At 48.5% G+C, this 23,197-nt stretch overlaps 1 protein-coding gene across 5 annotated transcripts in view; it reads right to left on the bottom strand.

The window, feature by feature from the left end:
• Positions 1-23,197, bottom strand: part of NOS1 (nitric oxide synthase 1) — a 154,823-nt gene that overhangs the window by 20,626 nt on the left and 111,000 nt on the right. For 4 of the 5 annotated variants that reach the window (XM_066370812.1, XM_066370814.1, XM_066370813.1 and 1 more), the window contains 11 exons: positions 20,414-20,553; positions 19,017-19,191; positions 15,736-15,837; positions 14,152-14,346; positions 13,647-13,732; positions 10,765-10,909; positions 9,682-9,786; positions 9,073-9,131; positions 8,009-8,110; positions 5,835-5,951; positions 3,130-3,304 (listed from right to left, as the gene is read on the bottom strand). In XM_066370812.1, the coding sequence (XP_066226909.1) occupies positions 3,130-3,304; positions 5,835-5,951; positions 8,009-8,110; positions 9,073-9,131; positions 9,682-9,786; positions 10,765-10,909; positions 13,647-13,732; positions 14,152-14,346; positions 15,736-15,837; positions 19,017-19,191; positions 20,414-20,553 (1,401 nt within the window). The remainder of the gene's footprint in view (positions 1-3,129; positions 3,305-5,834; positions 5,952-8,008; positions 8,111-9,072; positions 9,132-9,681; positions 9,787-10,764; positions 10,910-13,646; positions 13,733-14,151; positions 14,347-15,735; positions 15,838-19,016; positions 19,192-20,413; positions 20,554-23,197) is intronic. The other variant, XM_066370816.1, reaches the window with a different exon arrangement.

The following is a 23,197-nucleotide window of genomic DNA, read 5'->3' as shown; positions in this document are numbered from 1 at the left end:
CCCACCTACCCACCCATCTACCCACCCATCTACCCATCCATCCATCCATCCATCCATCCAACCATCCATCTATCCACCCATCCATTATCCACTCACCCACTCACCCACTCACACGCTCATCCATCCAACCAACCACTTACTCACCCTCCCACTAATCCATCCTATATTTTTTGAGTGCCTTTGATGATCGGACATATCATATTTACCACTGACTTTAGGACTTAACATCTGTTTAGTATATAACTCTTTTACATTAAAGGCAAAATATAATGAATATCTGGATACCTGCATATAAATTTTCCTTTTTTTTTTTTTTTTTTTTTTTGCCAAGGTCTTAAGTTCTCTAACTTTAGTGATTCTAAGAATTATTCTCCAGCATTATTTTTTGAGATAAAAGCCATGGATCATTCAGAAGCTTTTCAAGGGGAGCTTTTACCAATTTTTGGCCTCGTGTTGATTTTTGAGATGATTCCAAGGTCCAACAAATGACGAATGGATAAACAGATGTGGTATATCCATACGATGGAATATTATTGGCCATAAAAAAGAAATGTACTTTCATGAGTGATCGGGGTTAACATCTCCAAAATCAGTCCTGTCAACCCCAGGTACTCTGGTATGAGGTGATGAGGATGCCTCACTTCTGTGCTATTCTTCCCCTCAAACCCCTCGCCCCACTCTAATCTTGAGAAGAGCATGAGACAAAGTCAGGCTGAGGGACATACTACAAAGTGCCTCGGCAGTACTCCTCAAAATTTTCAAGACTATAAAAGAAAAGACTGAGAAACACAGCCGAGGGGATGAAAGGGACATTAGGACTTAACATGGTCCCCGGATTTTATCTTGAAACAGAAAAAGGGGCATCAGGGGGAAACCTGGTGACACCTGAATAAAGCCTGTAGTTTAATTCCTGTTACTGTACTGATGCTCCTCGTTTTGGCGAGGGGGCCACAGTTATGTTAACAGGCAAGGTGGGTGAAGGAACTCTCTGTACGTCCTTGTCACTTGATTGCAATCACAAAAAAGGAAATCTTTTAAAATGAAATAAAGGAGTGGAGCACTACAATGCTGCAATGTGGATGAACCTTGAAAACATTGTGCTACAGTGGAAGAAGTCAGGCACGACAGACCAGGTTCATACAAAAGGGGCTGAATAGGCAAACCCATGGAGACAGGAAGTAGGCTCGTGGCTGCCAGGGCTGGGGGTGGACTGTGAGGATGACGGGAACCCGGTGGGGGGGGGCAGCAAAAGGACAGGCTGGCTTGTAACAGGCCCTGCATCTGGGTGCTCAGCGTTGGCTGATTGAGGTCGAGAACCAAACAGTTATCTTGTGGTGTGAAAAAAAAAGCCTATGTATCTCTTTCCTTCTTGTCTAGGAAGAAATGCAGGAAGAAGCTTATCGACACAGCGTCCCTGTACAGATATCTCTATTGCTCAGAGGCCTCAGTTTCCCCTCCTGCTCTTCCGGCATTTGCTTTCAGAATGCGAAGTATAAGGTGGCATAGCCCCCTTCCTCCAGGGGTTGCTGATAAGAAGGTATTCCAGGGCCAGGGAAGGAGCAGGTCAAGGTGGGTCTACATTCATTGCTTTTTTGTTTCCCCCAGGAGGCCAACTGAAGCGTGCCTCACATGCAGATAGGAGGCCATCATTCACTCATTCTTCTGTGACTGCGTGTCTAGAATAGGATGTTCTATTGTGATGGGATTGCCCTGTGCTGTCTGATATGGTGACCGCTCACCACTGGTGGTTTCTGAGCACCCGAAATGTGTCTAGTGCTACTGAGAAACAGACGTTGCCATCCAATTTACTTTATACACATATACATGAATGTAGAATATATAATGTATGTCAGCTATATTTTATATAATTGTATATTGTTATAGGTAAAGAGACAATTATATACTATAAAATTAATATTAAAAACATACAATTCAGTGGTTTTTTGTATATTGATAAGAATGTGCAACCACCAGCACTAACCACTTACGGGATATTTTCATGACCCCAAAGGAACCCCATGCCCATTAGCAGTAACTCCCATTTCCACTTCCTCAAAAACTTGGCAACCACTAATGTACTTTCTGTCTTTATAGAGGTGCCTATCCCTGACTTTTCATATAAAAGAAGTGATATAATATATGTGACCTTTGTGTCTGGCTTCACTTTGAGCATCACGTTCTCAAAAGTTTATCTATGCAGTAGCATGAGTCAGGACTTCATTCTTTTTTATGGCTGAATGGTATTTCATTTACCCATTCATCACATTTAATGTCAATTAGTTTACCTTTAAGTGGTTTTTTTGTTTTTTTTTTTTAAATCAAGTGAGAGGCAGGGAGGCAAACAGACAGACTCCCACAAGCACCCCAACTGGGATCCACCTAGCAACCTGTCTGGGGCTGATATCCTGCTCATCTGGGACTGCTGCTCTATTACCTGGCAACCAAGTTATTTTTAGCATCTGAGGCGAGGCCATGGAGCCATCCTCAGAGCCTAAGGAAAACTTGCTCATTTGAGCCATAGCTGCGGGAGAATAGGGGGTGGGTAGAGAAGCAGATGGTCACTTCTTCTGTGTGCTGTGAGACCAGGAATTGAACCTGGGACTTCCATACTCTTGGCCGACACTCTACCACTGAGCCAACCAGCCAGAGCTACCTTTAAGTTTAAACAGCCATGTGTGGCCAGTGGCTACCATATTGGCCAGTGAATATCTTGCACAAGAGGAATAAGCTTGTCCAAGTAGACAGGTTGGTGAGATTGAGTTCCAAGTCAAGGCATGGCCCTTGGTTTGGTTAAGTAACTCCATGTGTTCTGTCAACTTATCCACAAATGGGAGTAAGGGGTGGACTCCTCCCAGCCCTGAGATTCCAAAACTCAGTAACTTTTTTTTGTAGACCCACTCACTCCTTCGCCATCAGGCAGGAGGTTGGAGTCAAGCTGGAGAGTATGTGTTTCAAGGCCACCCAAACTCATCTGGGTTGTTTAAATCTGTGTCCCGATGGATACGTGGGGGAAGAGCCAGGCTTCTCTCAGGTTTCTTCTCTTTCCGATGGGTTAGGTAGTCTGTCTTTGGGGGTCAAAGGGAGAATGACTTCTCCCCCTGGGCCTCTGAGATCCGAGAAGATGGTTACCTTGAAGACCTTCTTTGCCCAGGTCCTGAAAGCCTCCTCCTGCCCACAAAGCTCATCGCCCTCCCTCATCTTCAGGATCCTCTCTCCCCCCAGCTCTTCCAGGAGGGTGTCCACAGCGTGTCCGAAGGCGCAGAAGTGAGGGTACGCCCGCGAGCCAAGGCCAAACACCGAGAACCTGCCAAAGAGACAACAGAAAGCCCTTGCTAGGGGACTTTGGGGATGTGTTATGAATAGAACTATGCCCCTCCAAATTCATATGTTCAATTCCTATCGCCCAAGGTAACTAGAGATGGAACCTTCAAGGTGGTAACTGAGATTAAATGAGGTCATGATATTAAGGTCCTACTTGAACAGGACTGCTGTCCTTATAAGAGGAGGAAGACACCAGATACTCTCTTCCTCTCTCTGCACATGTGCAGTGGAAAGGCCATGTGAGGACACAGCAAGAAGGTGGCCGTCTGCAAGCCAGGAAGAGAGGCCTTATCAGAAACCAGTCCTTTTGGCACCTTCATCTTGGACTTCCAGCCTCTCTGACTGTGAAAAAACACATTTCCGTTGTTGAAGCCATTTGGTCTGTGGGATTTGGTTACGGCCACCCAAGCAGACTAATACATCTGGTATCCTCAGTAGGACTGCGTTCAGCCATGGTGGTCGGGCAATCCCAAGGCTATTTGGAGAAGGCCATCATTACACCTGAGACCTGGGGATTCTCCTTCCTCTGGTCTCTCTGCGAGGTGATACGGTCCTCAGGAAAAAGTTCCCAATATTTCCTAAGGAGGATGAGTTGGGGACAACCTTCATCCAGAACCTGTACTGTCCCTTTCTAAGCTGACCTAATTGGGAAAATCAGTCTACATTATTAGAAGGCTTACATTCTACAGGTTTTGTAATTCTACAAAACGAGATCAGTTTTAAGTACAGAGATAATGAAACCTATAACAATGGAGGCCCCCAGGGACCTCCATGAAATTAATTCGTTTCACAGACCCTCTTTGCATAGATACCACCAAGAAACTGTTGCTGTTTGAATCTATGTGGCTCAAGTTAGTGAGATTTCTGTCTGTGTTGAGGTGGGGCTGGCTGCTCTCAGTGTGGGGAGTGGACGGCTGTGCCTCAGAGGGCCCCTCCTGCCAAGTGCTCACTGTCCTACAGACACTTGGTGTCACCCTTCCAGGGCTGGGTGCTGGCTGTAGGTCTTGACCTCTTTGGGAGTGGAATGACAGGTTCACAAGTGGGGCAAGAACACCCACCCCACTTCCTCCCCAGGCCAGAGAGTTCTGCCGTAGACTGTCCCTCTCAGACAAGCCAAAGAGTGGAGCTATTTAACCTATTCCACACAGCGTCCGGCTTTGTCCCCAAATCTCATTTTTTTTTTTTTTTTTTTAGGATGAGGGGGCCGAGATGGTGAGAGGCTGGGGTGGGGGATGCGGGAAGGAGGCAGGAGAATTTGGGAAGACACTCTCCATCATGGAGGATGGACCTGAGACAGGTGCAGGTGGCTCACGGGTCAAATGAAAGTTAATGTAGGCTAGTATCCACTGCTCTCCAATCCCCTCTCCTCTTCTCTCCTGACCCTGTCCCCTGGGGCCCCAGGGCCTTTCTGAGGACAGTACAATGGTACACATGCAACATGGTGGTGTGGGAGGTTGGCAGCAGAGGAGGCTGTGTGTGAGTGTGTGTGTGTGAGTGTGTGTGAGAGTATGTGTGTGAGTGTGTGTGTGTTGTGAGTATGTGTGTATGTGAGTGTGTTGTGAGTATGTGTGTATGTGAGTGTGTGTGTATGTGTGTGTATGTGTGTGTGTGTGTGTGAGTGTGTGTGAGTGTGTGTGTGAGTGTGTGTGTGAGTGTGTGTGTGTGTGCGCGCCTTGGTGGTCGGGAAGTAAGTGGGAAATCTCTGCACCTTCTCCTCAATTTTGCTATGAACCTAAAACGGCTTTAAAAATGAAGTCTATTAAAAAGTATACTAGGCCCTGGCCAGTTGGCTCAGTGGTAGAGCGTCAGCCTGGCGTGCGGGGGACCCGGGTTCGATTCCCGGCCAGGGCACATAGGAGAAGCGCCCATTTGCTTCTCCACCCCCCCCCCTCCTTCCTCTCTGTCTCTCTCTTCCCCTCCCACAGCCAAGGCTCCATTGGAGCAAAGATGGCCCAGGCGCTGGGGATGGCTCCTTGGCCTCTGCCCCAGGCGCTAGAGTGGCTCTGGTAGCGGCAGAGCGACGCCCCGGAGGGGCAGAGCATCGCTCCCTGGTGGGCAGAGCGTCGCCCCTGGTGGGCGTGCCAGGTCGATCCCGGTCGGGTGCATGCGGGAGTCTGTCTGACTGTCTCTCCCCTTTTCCAGCTTCTTAAAAAAAAAAGAAAAGAAAAGAAAAAAAAAGTATACTAGTGGTTACCAGGGGAAAGGGGCTGGGGAGAAAGGGGTGTAAAGAGGGACAAATACAGGGCAACAGAAAATGATCTGACTTTGGGTGATGGGCACACAGTGCCCAACAGTTCAAATAATACAGAGATGTTTACCTGAAACCTGTGTACTCTTACTGGTCAATGTCAACCCATTAAATTTAATTTTAAAACAATGTGTATTGATGGACATAATACTTCAATAGCCAGGAATCTGTGATCTGGATTATTTACTAAGCATTGCTCACTCTGTAACTAGGTCCAGCGCCCTTAGAGCCCTCACTGTCCCCGATGCCCGAGCCCCTGGCTTACCTCACATTTGCCAGGGGCCCGGCACTCTCGAAGTTGTCCCTGAGGTCCGGCCCATCGCCTGATGACTTGCGGGAGTCGGAATAGGAGGAAACGCTATTGAACCGGACTTTGTAGCTCCTGCCAAAATGACAGAGTCATGAGCTCCTGTTTGGAGGCGCCTCCTGAGGTCAACACCCTGATGTATCTCCAAATGACCTGTCCTGGTTCTAGGAACCTCTCTTGTGTGATGAGCGAGACCATAACATTCCGGTGGCCTCCTCTGTAATAAATCAAATCACCCTCACCCACCCCATGATCATGGCTAGCCAGCTGTACTTGGAGTCGTGCATATGAAAAGGTTTTTGGGCCCTGGCTGGTTGGCTCAGTGGTAGAGCATCGGCATGGTGCACTGAAGTCCCAGGTTTGATTCCCAGTCAGGGCACACAGGAGAAGTGACCATCTGCTTCTCCACCCCTATCCCTTCCTCTCTCTCTCCCCTCCTCCTGCAGCCATGACTCATTGAGCAAGTTGGCCCTGGCACTGAGGATGGTACCATGGCCTTGCCTCAGGCACTGAAATAGCTCAGTTGCTAAGCAACAGACCCTAGATGGGCAGACCATTGCTCCCTAGTTGGTTTGCCGGGTAGATCCCGGTTGGGGTACATGTGGGAGTCTGTCTCTCTGCCTCCCCACTTCTCAGTTAATAAAAAATAAAAGGGTTTTGACCACCGTCAACTCAGGAAACTGAGACCCAGACAGTCAAAATGATTTCAACGGCAAGAAGTCAGGAGTAGAACAGACCACCCCTAACCATTAGACCACTCTTCCTTGCTCCCCACATTTGCACATGCAGAAGAATCAGCCTGGGGCTCGTTATGCAGATCCTGATCCAGTAGGTCTGGGGCTGGGCCTGAGGCTGCATTTGTAATAAACCCCCAGGAAATGCTAATGCTGCTGGTCCCCGGACCTCAGGTTGAGTAGCCAGGACCCAGATTTGTATCGTCCCCTGTGGTCACCATTGGCTACCTGTGGCTATTTAAAGTTAAAGCTAAATTAATTCAATGAAATAAGATGAAAAGTTCTGCTTCTCGTGTGCACTTGCCACACGTCAAGGGCTCAGCAACCTCGCGTGGCCAGTGGTGGCCGCGTTGGGTGGCAGAACTACAGAACATTTACATCAACCTAGAAAGTTTTATTGGACAGTGCTCTTTCTGTAAGGTTACGGTCCCTGGACGTTTCAAGGGTCTGTCACCTTCCACATTTCAAGTCCACATGAGACGTGCTTGACACTGTCACCGGGCAGGGAAGGAGACAGGGCTTCTTATTAAGTTTTGAAGGGGAAGGAAGCTGTCACCATGACAGGCTTGAGAGCCTTGAGATTTGAGGAAACAAAACCAAACCCTGATTTCCCAATTTTTCTCCAGAAGTGATGTTTTGTTCTCAGGCAGGGTAAAAACAAAACATAAAGCCAGAAAGTCCCCAAGACCAGAAAACAAACAAACAAACAACCCCCACACACAAAAAAACACCCACTAAAACCAACCCAACATAAAAACCCAAACCCCCAAACAAAACAAAAAATAACAAAACACAAAAACTCGATACACCAATCAGAGAGCAGGAGACGAAAAAAGAAACAGCGCATTCTGGCAGCAGGGCGTCTAAGCTGGACGTTCTACAAAGTTCTCGCTTCAGCGTCGGGAAAATTCTAAATATATGGAAGCGTATTTTCTGCCCTAAAAATAGTTGCCCATTGAGTCCCTACGCCAAATAAACCATGCAACATATGAGGGGGTGGCTGTGTTGTTAGTGTGGGAGGCACGGCGGATGGTGTGGGGTAAGAGAAGCAGCACGTATATTTGTCTGAGGGTTGAGGCTTTTCCAAATGCTCTCCCCTGTATTGTTATCCTCTGGTCCTCGCAACAGCTCCCAGAGCTGGTCAGGGCAGAGAGAGCTTCTCCCCGTTTGGCAGATAAGAAAGACTGAGGCCCAGAGAGGTCAAGGGACCTGCTCAAGGCCGCTTAGTGGGTTAGTGGCACAGCCTGGGTTAGAACTGAGGTCTACCTTGAAACCCGGATGTGGCCTTGGATGTGTTGGCATGGGGCATGCATGTGCACATGTGCACACACGTCTACATGCACGCACACACACACATGTGCATGCATGCACATGCACACCCACGCACACACGCTCTACCTGAGCTGGCTGTCACGGGCTGCAGCCAGACCACGGACTTCTGTGTCACCTCGGGGGAGGGGAGGCCCTTTACGGGGAAAGAAACGCAAGCGTTCCGGGTACCTAGAGGGGAGAATGGATGGTGCCCTATCTCTCCCTGAAGGAGGGGTGAGGGGAGCCTGCTGGAGACCACCCAGGACGGGGTGGGGAGGAGAGGGGCCGGGACAGTGAGTGCTGGAGTTGGGCACAGAACAGGGGCTGAGCACAAGGGACACTTCTGTCCCCTGGATACGGAATGTATGTGAGTTTGGCAACACGTGCTCAGCTACAGGAAGGCCAGGAGGGGTTTTCTGCCAAACACAGCCATCTGTAGCCCTGGCTGCCCCACTGAAGACGGGGTCTGCTCCGTGCTGGAGGAGACGCTGTGCGGCCTCACCGAAAGGCAGCTCAGTGTGCACGTGCCCCACATGCTCAGCTTCATGGGGGGTTTAAGGGCTGTTCCAGGGTAATTTTGGCTACAGGTGTTTTTCACCTTATGAAACATCTTTAGAGCCCAGCCCCACACGAGATGCAATTTCACCATGAACATCCTTTGACAACAGCCATTTCTTTGCCTTTTTTCCAATGCAAGCTCTGCCTTCGCTGCAACTCTACTTGGAGCCTCAAATGGAAAGTTCCAGGGAAGGCGATGCATTTCCCTGATTTTGAGTGGCGGTTTTGCAAAGGCGAGGGATGACAACCGATACCTACACGGTGCTCCTAACTTTTCACAGGACATACACGTCTATCTTCTAATGTGATTCCAACACATGAGAAAGTTCAGACAGGTATACTGAGCCCTATTTGATGAGGGGGAAACTGAGGCACTATGGGCTATGACGTGACCAACCCAAGATTTTCTAGTCAGAGACCAAAATATCCGCTCTAGTGGGACACAGACACCCACGTGCTAGAACTGGTCACAGATGGACGTGAGGTCACAACCAACATCCATCCCGAACTCCGATGTGAACCCCAGGTGCCAAAAGACAATTTTCTGTCAGCCCCACGGGGTGTCCTGTGACCCTGGAGGGTCATTCACTTACTTCCTCTCCTCGTGCACAGAGTTGGGGAGCCTCATTTCCATCAAAGCACAGCCAAATTTCTGTGGACCAAAAGGGGTGAGTGATACGTAAAGCATGGATTATTAAAACCAGACTATGGCCAGGCGCGGAGGATTCTGGGGTCCTAGCTGCAAAACGAGGAGTCTGACGCCTGGGGCCAGGATGGCCGGGATGGTGAGGGGCGAGGCTGGAGCTGCCGCCACACACAGAAGGGTCAGCTGCTTAGAGGACTGCAGGTGTGGACTCCCCACCCCCGGCATACAAAGCCCCTTTGTGGCTTTCTCTCTATAAAAATACTGTCCCCATTTGACTCATCTGGAGCAGGGGACACCATGTTCCTGGTTAGAGCGTCTATTCTAAAGAAGTAGCTCACTGAGGTGATAACATTTGCACTAGGAACCAGCTCGTCACTGGACACCAATAGACTGAGGACTTGGAATTGTCCCAACCCTTGCCGAGGGTGGGTCCAGATTTAAATCACTGTCTGTGAGGCTCTGGGACAGTTTGCCACTGAAGAGTGGGTGTCACCCTAGCCCCTCCTTCTCCCTGCTGATGGAACCACATGCTAGAACAGGTGAAAACTCAGCTTACCTCCCCATTTTCAGGGGGGTCTCCATTGCCAAAGGTGCTGGTGACCACCAGGACCAGAGTTTCATGTTCCAGGTGCACAATGTCATATTCTTCCATGGACATCACCTGGGTGGGGGGATGGCAGGGGACAGAGGTAGGAAGAGAGGTGATGAGGAGAGAGAGAGGAGGTGGGTGAGGACAGGAAGCGATGGGGGGAAGGAGATGAGAGAGAGAGGAAGAAGATGAGTCATTCCGAGCCATCTTCATTGTAAGAACCAAAAGTTTTGGGTGTCACTATCTCAGTGGGCTCCAGTGGGCAGAGCTGAAAGCTCTTTGGTAGTGCGGGACCTTTCGATGGACTGTAGAGCATCTGGAGCCATGGTGCAAGGGGTTGGCTGCCTGTGTAGACAGGTCCTGATTGAGACTCTTTAGCTATCTACAACCTACTGATCCTCTTGACCACATCTAGTCTGGGAATGACCTGGCTGGCTAGATATGACCAACTGTCTGCTTGGCCTCCTTTCCAATCTTCCCTTCAGCAGTGTTGGGGACTTGGGTCAAACAAGTCTGAGATACCTGTTCTAGGGAAAGATGATTGCCTTATATCTCAGCGTGGCTTGAGCAACATTTCTCAAAGTAGGTTCTAGGGAAGCCTGGTCGCCGGAGATGCTCCTTGAAATAAGTGAGCCATAAACAAACGTGTGGGAAACATTTACAACCTCTGTCCCTCTCTTTTAGAGATTATAACACATCTTTGCAGATTAAAGGCTCTGTCTGATAGGTCCTGCAGCAAAGAAACCCATTCGATTGTATTGAATTCAGAGCTTCTTAAACTGCCTCCCAAATTGATTTCCATAAACCTGCTACCATTTTGCACTAGACATGTGGGTTTCATTTTGTGGTTCCTGGACTCCTGGAGGGTTCACAGGGAGAGAAACATCATAGTCCCTTGAAATTAGTGAAAATGTACGTGTGTGTGCTGAAGGAAATCTGGTCCATGCTTTCATCCATTCTTAAAAGGTCCTACTCTGTTGAATTCCCTCTCTCCCCTCCCAACTGTATTTACCACAGGCAGCTGGAGCGCTCGCAGTGTCCCCTACCCACCTTGGCATCAAAGGCGTGTTTGAAGATCTCACACAAGGTTTTGGCATAGGCCTGCGATTTGCCTGTCTCTGTGGCATAAAGGATGGTTGCCTTGACCCTCTTGGCCATTGCCTGCCCCATCAGCTTGGCCGAGAACTTGACGGCCCTGGGAGGAAGAGGATGGAGAGGAAAATGGGAAATGCCAGGCTGGGATTTGGGGGCAAGAACCATGATCCATGAACTATAACCAGAGAGAACTTACTTTTCTGATCTTTGATGGCCTCAGGGACACTCGAAGCCTGAGTTTAGACCAGGGGTCCCCAAACTACGGCCTGCGGGCCGCATGCGGCCCCCTGAGGCCATTTATCCAGCCCCGCCGCACTTCTGGAAGGGGCACCTCTTTCATTGGTGGTCAGTGAGAGGAGCATAGTTCCCATTGAAATACTGGTCAGTTTGTTGATTTAAATTTACTTGTTCTTTATTTTAAATATTGTATTTGTTCCTGTTTTGTTTTTTTTACTTTAAAATAAGATATGTGCAGTGTGCATAGGGATTTGTTCATAGTTTTTTTTTATAGTCCGGCCCTCCAATGGTCTGAGGGACAGTGAACTGGCCCCCTGTGTAAAAAGTTTGGGGACCCCTGGTTTAGACACTATTTGTGATCCCTTTATGAAATCCCTCCAGAGCAACGAGTCATGAGCTAAAATGGTTGGTTAATTTTGCTGGCCTGTTACTGAACTGCTTGATCCAAGTAGTATTGAGAACCTTGCTTTGCCAAGCACTGTCCTCCAAAGGTGATCATTCATCCACGCACCTGCTTGTTTATTCATCGAAGACGTGTTAAGTGCCTATGTGCCAGGCACTGCTATTGGAGCTGAAGAACACAGAGAATGTAGCTATGGACAAGCAGCTGTCCTGGGGCTTACATTCGTATGTGTGTGTGTATGTAAGAGAGAGAAAGAGAGAGAGTGAGAGAGAGAGGGAGGGAGAAACAGGTCACTAACAAATCACCAGGTATTGAGTTTGAAGGGATTTTAGAGGTATATTGGTCCACAAAGGAAGGACCAGGACTGGTTTAGTCAGTCATGCATATCCAGGGTCTTGCACAGAGCCTGATACCCAATAGGCACTAGATATGTATCTAGCAAAAGAAGGAACGGATTTTAAAAAGGATGCTACTCCTGTAGACTCGGGGAGTTTCAATGTCAAATCTAGGCTCTTTGTCATTAAATGAAGACTTCAGAACCACTGCTCTTCCTTCCCGTCCATGAGCGTCTGGGGTTGGTAGAGAGGCCAGAGGCTCAGGAACACCAGGGCTGCCCTTCTCAGCAAGCACGCCCACCCTAACTAGGCATCCCTGTGTAGAAAAATTGCTAATTACTCCCACCTGGGGATTATTGGTGGTAAGTTTGTCACTTTTTAGAATCAGGAAAACCACCCACGCTGCAGGAGCACTGAGGTTAGGGGGCGGTGGTGGGGAACAGAGAGGAATAAAAGGTGCCTGGAGGGTTCCCTTTGAACGATAGGAGCATAAAAAAGCAGCTATAATTAACTTCCATTGTTTCTACCCCAATCTTAATAGTGCAATTAATGTTTTAGATTTCTCCCTCCCATCTTCCCCCAGAGACAGCTGAAGTGAACGGAAGCCAAAGGCTGTCCTCCCTGAGAATATCTGTGATTCTCTCCTCACGGAAAGAATGGCTGCTATGCATCCTTGCGTGGCTGGAAGACGGGGTTAGGTGGAAGGAGAGGGAGAAGGGGAGAAGGGCAGAGAGATGCCATGGGCCACATTCACAGAGCCAGCACCTGGGTCTGAGTCCCTCCAAGAACCACCTGTGTCTTGCTTCTGGGGTCCGCGGCATGCATAGTGTTTTTTTGTTCTTCTACAACTACATACCACACATAGAGAGATCTGGACCCAGGGCACTCAGGAAAGAGAGGAGCTCAGTGCTTACCTAGCTCCTCCGCCAAAAAGTTAACTCCAAATAGGAGCTGCCTCCCCGTGGACCAGTGGAGCTCTCTTTCTTTAGGAGAAGCTGGCTTCCCCATTAGAGCATCTCGGTCGGCCCTGCCCCACTTCTCAGCTGGCCCATTGGCTGGCTCTGTGTTCTTCAGGACAGGTATTCTTTCGTACCCTTGGTCCATAACCTTCCCTCCTCTCCCTTCTGTGCTCGGTTAGGTCTTATCTTGTTCTTCAGCCCAATTGTCATCTCCTGAAGGAAGCCCTCTTTGTCCTCCCGAATTTTGTTAAGTCTGTTTAATGGCAACATGAATCATTCCTCAGTGGCACCTGCAGTGTTGACTGTATTTGTATGATTTGTTGACCCATGAATGGCTGTGAGCTCAGGATGGCAATCCTGGAGCCTAGCACAGTGCCTGGCATGGAGTAGGCACTCATCTTCATTTGTTGGTCAAATGAATGAATGAATGAATGAGTGAGTGAACTTAGAGTTCAGCCCTGGACAAGAGCACTGTCTACTAGGCAGTGATGTTCTGAAACCAGCTCACCCCAGCTCCTCTCTACTATGGGTTCAATGACTTTCTGTCGGTAGCTTAAACTTGGCCACAGTGGGCGTATTTACTCCATGGCAATTGGCAAATGCTACAAACCTAATATTACTTTTAATATTATTATTGTTATTAGGAAAACTGGTTTACCAACACACCCCTGATTCCAGGGAAAGAACTTATGAAACTGAGTAAGGAAAGTAAAATTGGGAAGAAGAGTTGTAGTGACATTCACATCCCAGACTCTGAGGCGATGAAGGCATGAGGGGGTCAGAGAAAGTAGAGAAATCATATCACATAAGAGGTCAGAGGCATGACTATCTGCCTGGCCTCCTTTACTGGGGCTCTCTGGGTTTGGGGTCACATACACCCCTCACCTACTTCAGGAGACTTACTCTGCCAGCTTCTTGAAGCCGATGGCTCGCCGCTTTGTGGGGGTCCCATTGGTGCCTTTCCAGATGTGGGTGTTCCAAGGATCAGGCTGGGAAGAGAGGACTACGGTTACTGCAGTGAGAGAATCAGGCCCTCTTGGGAGATGCTCCGGACTCCCTGAGGGCTGTGGCTGCCCAGCCATGCCTAACTCTCAGCCCTTAAAATTAGTGACCACAGGGGTCTTTGCACAGAGTAGCTGGTCCAGCCTCCCTCTATTGTCCTGATAGACCTTCCCACTCAGTCCTTAGTCCCCCTCAAAGACTTTCCTTAAGACCCCAGACTACTCATTTTGTCTCCATTAGTGTCTCGGCTAGAGCTGTGTGGCCCAATGAGGTAGCCACTGACCAAGGATGTCTACTGAGCACGTACGTGTCCAGAGGGCTAGTCTGAACTGTGATGTGCTCTAAGCATCACACACCCAAGGCTACCGGAGACTTAGCGCGAACAGAGGCAGGGAGGGGGCAGGACCTGGTATTCGAAGGAGGGTGTGAGCCGGTAGTTGAGCATCTCCTGGTGGAAGACAGGTGTGATGCTGCCAGACATGGGGGGCACAATCCACACCCAGTCTGCGGGACAGCCCCCCCGGCAGCGGTATTCGTTCTCCATGTGCTTAATGAAGGACTCGGTGGCCGAGTGGTGGTCGACGATGGTCACTTTGTCACTCTGGGGATGGACAGCGGACAAGGAGTCAGGAGGAAAGAGAGCCGGGGTGTTTCCGGATTCCCCCAAAGAGCAGCGTTTCCCAAAGCATGGTCCTTGGGGTGGCTTTAGGCAGCGGCGAGTGCTTCTCTGCATCTCTTCTGATTGTACCCAGGAGGAAGTCTGTGTCTGGTGCTACTATATCTTTAAGGCCTCTCTTGCTAATCTCTCTCTCTCTCTTTTTTTTTTTTAATGAAGGGAACTTTTCTCTTATCTGGCTAGACTTTAACAGCTTTGTTTTGTTATTCCTTGTATTTATTGGTTTCTTTATTTAAATGTACAATTCTCTTCTATTTAGGGCAACTGATCTTGGCTCTCCATTCATGGTGGTGATACAAAATCCTCTTCAAATAAAATATGTTAAACTCATCAAGTCGACTTTATTAAAATTAAAGCAAGTAAGTCAGGGCAGAGGTGGGTGGACCGCCCGGGTGATCCTGCACATTGGCACTCACACCTTACCTAATGAGTGCTTTCCTTCTGTGCCCGCCAAGCCTTGCCCCCTTCCTCCCTTCCTGAACTTGTCTTTTTTAACTGCTCGTCTCACTCACCTCTGCTGTCTCGGGCTTGTCAGTCTTCATAACAGTCAATCAAACCACACTCGGTCATTTTCACTCCTTTCACTCCCGAAACCTCACTCCTTCCCCTGGCCCTATCTCCACTTGTCTCTTCCCTGGATAGTCCTCAGTGTGCCCATGCTCCCTACTCCTGACATGGGGACCTATGGTTGACAGTCCTGCCTGGCCATTATGTTCATTTTACTGTCCCTCTGTGCCCCTCATGTATGTCTGCGAAGGTCTAGCCTCCAAGATCGCCAGCCCCCAGATGACAGAGCTGGTCTCAGTAATAGACCATGACCTCTACAGCTCTCCTGGTTTTCTCAGAAGAATCCTGACCTATGCCCATTGTACCAGCACAATGATTAGTAGTGACCCTCTTTTGCTCTCAAAACCGTCATGGTTTCGATGATACAATTAACACCATCTACCGTAAACACCATTTACCATGGGGTCACATGCATGGAGGGGCCCATGTGCTTCTGACAATGATGATTTGTCTCTGTTAGGCGATAGTTTGAGTCCCTAAGCAAGACACAGATGATGCTTCCCACATCAGTTCTAAAAAACCAGAGGCAACAAGTCATACCCCCTCCCCCCCAATCAGTCTCTTCCTCAAACAGTCCACATGCGAGAACAATAATGGAGAAAATGGCATGCATGATGGGAGGTGGACCCCGCTGGTGGACAGATCCCCCCCAAGGTGTTTGGCAGCGAGGGCTCTTGAACCTTCTGCTTTGAGGTTCTGACAGGTGTAGCTCCTCTCGGAGGCCTGAGAACCGGGACCCAGCACTACCTGGAAGCTATAGAGGACTGCAATATTGATCTCCACCAGAGCCTGGTCCTTCCACAGGGAGGACGTCTTCCTCATGTCCAAGTTCATCTTCTTGGCCACTTCCTGAAAGGGGAAGAGAACACAGACTCACAGGCTGGGACACTTCGGCCTAAGGAAGGACAGGGCTAGCTAGTGTCCTGAATGCACTTCTTAATTAATCAACTCATTGGCTAACAGGTTCCCTCACTCTGAAGTTTTCTTATTGAGGGCCTATACCAGCGCCCGGAAACTAGAGAGAAACCTGGCTGGCCATTTATTATTGAGCGGACCTTCTAGTGAGGGAGAGAGATAGTTTGTACTATCCCTATGCAGAAAATAAGATGCGGAAATGGGATGAGGGTTCCCCCACGCTTGGCGTCAGCTCCCGCTTCAGCTGGGGCCATATGCAAATGCCAGGGGTTGTTTTTCCCAAGCTGCTCTGGTAAAGGAGGCGGCTGGCTGGGCAGTGGCTCCCAGGTCCTGGGCAGCCGCATCTCCCTGGGCTCCAGCTCTGAGGCCAACTGACTCTATGGAATTTGAGAAAGCCCAGGGGTATGGGGGCAGGGTTCATTGAACCACGAGAGTCAGGGAAGGCCCACTGTGGAGGTGGCATCCCAGGGGAGACCGAAATGATGAGAAAAAGCAAGGCATTTGCCTGTGGAGGAAGGGAAGGCTCTAGACAGAGAGACAGCATGTGCAAAGCCCCCGAGGTGGGTTCCGGCTCACAGCATCTGATCCACAGAAGGGCGGCCAGTGTATATGGAGGGCAGTGAGCCCAGGGGACTCAGTGAGGAAGGCAGGACAGGATCATGCAGTATCTTGGTGAATGTGCCGAGGAACCAGGACTTTTACTCCAAACGTGATGCGGAGGGTCTCAGCAGGGCTTTACGCTGCGAGTGGCATCATCTACTCTCTGGTAGGAACAGCTCCCCACACAACCTACTCCCCGTCTGGAGTGGCCACAGCTTGCCACCCACATCACGGGAGTTTTGGGCTCCTGGGGATACCTGTCTGACTCCATCTGACAGACGAGGAAACCGAGGCTCAGAGAGGCGCCTGGGCTTTCTCAAATTCCAGAGAGTCAGTTGGCCTCAGAGCTGGAGCCCAGGGAGATGCGACTTCCCAGGACCTGGGAGCCACTGCCCAGCCAGCCGCCTCCTTTACCAGAGCAGCTTGGGAAAAACAACCCCTGGCATTTGCATATGGCCCCAGCTGAAGCGGGAGCTGATGCCAAGCGTGGGGAGAACCCAGTAGCAAATTCACTAAGTAGAGCCTTGCATTCTCTTCCCCTGTCAATTCTCGTCACTCGTGGGGGACCCGGGTCTCATTACGGGGCGAGAACGTGACAATGTCTCAGCTTTGGGTAAATCGCTTCCCCCGGCTTCAGCTGTCAACACGGGCACACAGTGGCAATCGGAATTGGAGGCGGGGGTGAGCGGGAGTCTCATTTAAGTTTCCCAGTGACCACTCGTTGCAATGGAAATGGAGGCAAGCTCATGGAAGTGGGCTTATTAATTCTCTCTCTGGGTCCTTTGGCAGTGGCAGAAATGCCGAAAGTAAGAAATTTGCTGCTTTACATAAATACATGTAAAAATTGAGCTATTATATAAAGGAAGAGGATGTATCTAGTCAGTCAAGCTGCAATTGTTATTTCTACAACATTAGTTTGGTTAAAAGAATAGAAATTAGTTGCAAGGGGGGGGGGGGGAGATACAACTTTAAAAAAAAAACTCCAAAGGCAACTAGCGGCATCTCGGATGAAAACTGCCTGAAATGTCTTTCTTTCTTGCCAGAAGTCTGTACAGATCAGTGGCTGCCCCATAAAATCTTCTAGGGAGCTTTGAAAAATGCTGAAGCCCAGGTCACCCGCGAAGCAATCATACCTGAATCCTGGGGAGTGGAACCCCAGGGGAATTGTTACGCTCCCTACGTAATTTCAGTGTATGGCGAGGCCGAGGACCCCTAATTTCTGTTTTCCAGGCTAACACCCGTTAAATTTTTTTTTTAAAGTGAGATATAATCGACATAGAACATTGTGTAAATTTAAGGTGTACAGGTTTAAGGTGTCAGTTGGATACATGTTTAAACTGCAACAGGATTATTACCACTGCAGCATTATTTAACACCTCTGTCACAGAACATAATTGATTTATTTTTGTGGTGAGAACAATTAAGATCTAGTCTCTTAGCAACTTTGACATTTAGATCAGCATTGTTGACTAATCTCACGATGCTGAGCTCTCACATTCCAGAAATCGTGCATCTGTATAATGTAAATGACATCTCCCCAATTCCTATGCACCCCACCTCTGGTAACCACCATCCTACTCTCCATTTTTCTGAGTTTGGCATTTTCAGAGCCCTCAGGTAAGTGAGAGCACACAGTTTGTCTTTGTCTGCCTGGCTTTGCTCATTCAGCATAATGCCCTTGAGGTCCATCCAGGTCAACGCCTATGGGCTTCAAACCACATACATGCTTGATGCTGAGTTCTAATCTTGACTCTACCTTATTTGCTGACTGACACAGGTCCAGCACTTAACTTCTCAGATTTTCAGTGCCCTATTGTGAAACAAGGCCAATCACAGCCGACTGTTGTCAGGAGCAATATTTGCTGACAAAACTGCAGCAAGACCTATGCTTTCACCAAAGTGGAGCACCAGGAAGCACTCCACCCTAGTGCCGTTCCGTACGTGAGGATGACTCAGGCAGGCAGGAAATCCGTCTCTCCATCAACCACTGTGGATGGTGGGGAGTCACTGCCAACCCTCCTCCTTTATTTTTCAGAAAAGAGACAAAAAAAAAAATGTCCCAAGTTCATGGGTCATTCTCAAACCCTTCTAAAAGAGTTTGACACCAAGAGGCAATGTAGCAGAGTGGTTATAAACTTGGACCATAAAACCAGACTGGGTTCACATCCCGGCTATGCCCTTTTCTAGGGGAGCGATCTTGAGCTCATCATTTCATCCCTTCAAAGGCATTGGTTTTCTCATCTGTGGAAGGGGGTTTTCATACCTGGAGGTTGTGGTGAGGATTAAATGAGCACATAATACATGAAAAGGGCTTCGAATGGTGCCTAGCCCACAGTATCTGCGCTGTTAGTGCCATAACGCCTCTGGAATTCCAAGAGGCCACCCCAGATTGCAGGTTCTGTTCTAACCCATTTCCCGCATCTATGCTCCAAAGCTTAGCTGTGGGGAAGGACTGCTGAGACCACCCTTCTGCATTGTGCTCTCCCATCATGGTGACTATGGAGGGACCTCACCTCCAGGATGTTGTATCGAGAGTTGTCACAGTAGTCGCGGACGCCAATCTCCGTGCCCATGTACCAGCCACTGAAGGGACAGGCACTGAACTCCAGGCCACCAATCTCCAGAAGCATGTTGGACACAGCAGGGAGGCCATACCACTTCAGCCCCAGATCCTTGAACCATTCAAACCTGCGGAGAACAACACAGCCCAGCTCACCATGGTGTGGGCGTCTCAGAGGCCGTTAGTGGGTGGGATATCCTTAGTCTGGGCTGGAATGTCAGCAACTGACTGGGACTGACTGTGTCAGAACCTGATTGCTGGACTCTGCTTTAGACCTATAGACTTATAGGTTCCAGAGCTGGGGTCTAGCAATATGTATTTTAACATGTTTCCCAGGTGATTTGAATGGGCATCCAGGCCTGGAAACCACTGCATTGAGCAGCTATTTTTCTCCCAAACCCAGTCTAAAAGATAGTCCAGAAAAAAGTTAGTCCAGGCCTACCCCAGGGCCTTTGCACAGCAGTTCTTTCCTCCTGGGATCTTCTCTCTTCCTTCTGTGTCTGTCCAGCTCTTCCTTACACTTTAATTCTCAGCTAAAATATTGTTTACCCTGCAGCCCAGTAGGGTCAGGTGACTGCATGCCTCTAGGTAGCATAAAATTTCCATTGCAGAACTTTATTGGAATTAACTTGATATTTGGGTGATATCAAAACTTTAAACAAAAATAGAATTCCACTCTGCACTTGCATGACTTATCTGGTTTGCCTCACTCTAATCTCAGCCCTGAACTGGACCCTGTCTTTATTTAAAATTTTGGTACACTGTACATCACAGATATTTTAAAATTATTATTGATTTTAAAATATTGCATTAAAATGTTATTTATCTTGATTATTGAGTTGTTTTTTTTTTTTTTTAGTGGCTGCCTCAACTCTATCCCCAGGCCAGGGCCTCACTGTGGGTGTCCTTTGCTCTCAAAGGACAAATTCTGCTGGCGTTGCTGGCCCCAGTCCTCACAGCCCCTTCCTGGCTCCCAATTCCGTTTGGGCCTGACTCACAGCAGCTCACATAGAGTTTTAAATGGCTCCCTCTATTTGAAAGTTGTGCCTGCAACAACACAGTAGGTACTTCTGCTCATCCAACCCTCAGGGCTAGAAAAAAGGCAGGTGTGGGGTGGGAGCTTAGGAATGAGGTAAGGAGGAAGATTATAATTCAGAAATGATGGTCAAGGAGGAATGATTGCTTCCTTGGAGGCCTGCTGTGCCAAGGCCCCATGGTAAGGGTTGGAACCAAGACCCCTCTTTCAGCCCATGTCTGGACTGGAGAGAGAGCCAGGGGTACCGGGATGGGCAGAGGGGGGCACTGGCTTAATCCACCCGCCCTCACCCACTCCGGGCCGGGCCCTCTTACTTGGGGTGCCTGATGGGCACTTCCAACACCAGCTCCGGGGGAACCTGGAAGAGCTCGGGGTCGTTGCCGTTGGCCTGGAGCAGGAGGGGCAGGACATCGAAGCGTCCTCTCGGGGGCTTCCAGCCCTGCTGTATGCAGATCTGCAACCAGACCCGGCCAGGTCAGGCCACCAGGTCAGGCCACCAGGTCGGGCCACTGTGACCCAGGCCCTCCAAACACGTTGGCAATGGGGAGGGGCAGACACACAGGCTCTGGCCCGCCAGTACCCCCTCCTCCGGAGGCCAGGCCACCTCCATTGTAAGGTCTCCCTGACATCGCCACATAACCAGCACCACTGCTGGTGGCCCTCCAGGACAGAGGGTAAGCCTGTGCCCCTGCACCAGGCTTTGTTATGTTTCCTGGATCTTCTCTGCCCACGAGAACCCACCGAGGGCAAGGGCTGAATCACACTATTGCTTTGGCAGTGCCCTCAGGCACCGGGCCTGGCGCACAGTGGGCACTCCCCTGGAAGTGTTTGCATTGTGTGCCCTGAGAGATAAAGAAAATCTACCAGATCTGCTGAGGGCAAATCTTTCAGAATTTGTGCATAAAATGCATCTGTTAGAGGAGCTGTCCAATCAAAATATAAAGCGAGCCTCATACGTAATTTAAAATTTATAGTAGCCACGTTTTAAAAACTAAACCAAAACAAAAACAGGTGAAAATAATTTAAACAAGGTATTAATTTTATGTTCTTTAGTTTCCACATTTAATTATTAAGCAATTAATTATAATATATAAATTATATTAATATTCACTTATTAATACTAGATTAAATAAAGCATTGGTTTCAACATTTTAATAATATATTTGAACTTAAAATTAAATAAGCAATATATTTATTAATCCAATAAACACATAAAATATATACCACATTTCCCCATGTATAAGACACTCCCAGGTATAAGACACACCTTAATTTGGGAGTCCAAAATTTGAAAAAAAAATGTATTACATAAAGTTATTGAACTCAAGTTTTAGTCATCATCAAATGTATACAACTCCTCGTTAACCTCATCACTGTCAAAACATTAGCTTGTCCTCATCTATGTCCGATGACGAATCACTTTCTTCAACAATGAGTGCAAAAACAAGCACAGAAAAGTGGGAAATGCAAGTAAAAAAAATCTACAACCACTGTATAAGACACACTCAGTTTTTATACCCCAAATTCTTTGAAAAAAGGTGCATCTTATACATGGGGAAATACGGGTAATATGTAATATAATCAAATGTATTAAATATCATAATTTATTTGTTAATACATTTTAAAATAAGTTTTTAATATTAACATATGTAAAGCTATTTAAGTTACAATTAAATATATTAACCCAATAAATGTATCAACTTATTATTAATAAGTATAATAAATGCATTAGTCCAGTATTACCCACCATATTATTTTGAACGTGCAATCAAGATGAAAACTTATTAACAAGGTATTTTCCATTCCCCTTTTTCTGTTCTGTCTTGGAGATCTGGTGTGTATTTTACACTCGTTGGCACTTCTCATTTGAACCCACCATATTTTTAGTGCTTGCTAGCCACTTGTGACCTGGAGCTCCCAGGTTGGACAGCTTGGGATGGGAGTGTTTCAAAGATCCAGTTACGCAGTTATGTTCGGGGTGGTTCTCTCTGCTGTGTTAGTACCAAGCAGCAGCATGGAATCATGGACTTAGGAAAACAATCCCTGTCTGTGAAGTTTCTGGAGACGGAAGGAGAGGAAGAGGCCGTGGTGCTCCTGTTCTGGTAGCCACAAGGACAAGGTCAGCCAACTACATACACAGTTAGCGCTCAGCCAAGTGGAGCAGAGAGTCTGGCTGGATCTACACCGGCACAGGTGTGACTCCTAGTCACCCTGGTTACAGCCCCTTCCTTAGGAGAGAAACATTTCAATAAGGAAAGCCAGGTGCAAATGAAGTCAGCAGCAACCTAGTGGAGCAGCCCTGCCTCGCCAGTAGCTCTGGGGGGAGGTACTGGGAGGGGTGTGAGGGGGGTGGAGGAAAAGACAAAGATGAAGTTCAACGGGGGATGAGTGGGTGATCTGTAACAGCGAGTACCAGACCTGTGTTCCTGAGATCATGGAGGGCATGGCGTCTGCCCATGGTGCCACCCGCGGGCACGGATGCTGTAAGCTACGTGCCTCAGCGGTGCTACCTGTCCGCATTGCCACCTGGGAGGAGCCTCGGAGGGTGCTGTTTGTGTTCCTGGTGGCTTTTATGAGTTGACTTGGACTGCCAGCAATAGTGGCTGTGCTGGCACTGGGGAGAGTCCAGCCCACCCAAAGAGGGTTGTGTGAGTAGAAGAGTTGTATTTCAACACATGAATGACTGAATGAATGAATGAGAGGAGGTTGACATCTCACCCAACTCAGAATAGGTGGATGCTAGACCTGGTTTCCATATGTTATCTACGCTCCTCCAGGTGGGAGGCTGGGGGTTTGGACTGTACTTCTAGCTTTCCCTCTATTCATTTATTGCCTTGGATAAGTCATTTGGCCTTGGTGAGACTCGGTCTACCCATCTGTGAGATGGGATGATGGTTCCCATCATGAGAGTTGGGCAAAGGTAATGGCATAAAAATGATTGATTGACCATCTGTGAAAGAACCAGCTGAACTGGGGGAAGCCAAAGGGAAAAGGTGGTTTCGGGAAGAATAAACAGTAGTCTATCTGCTGCTCTCCCTGTAGTAACATCAAACTAAGAAAAGTCTGTGAATAAAGACAGTTTGGGCCTGACCAGGCAG

The sequence above is a fragment of the Saccopteryx leptura genome, chromosome 2 (assembly GCF_036850995.1).
Source record: "Saccopteryx leptura isolate mSacLep1 chromosome 2, mSacLep1_pri_phased_curated, whole genome shotgun sequence".
NCBI classification, from domain to species: Eukaryota; Metazoa; Chordata; class Mammalia; order Chiroptera; family Emballonuridae; genus Saccopteryx; species Saccopteryx leptura.
This window is presented reverse-complemented; position numbering and strand designations above follow the sequence as displayed.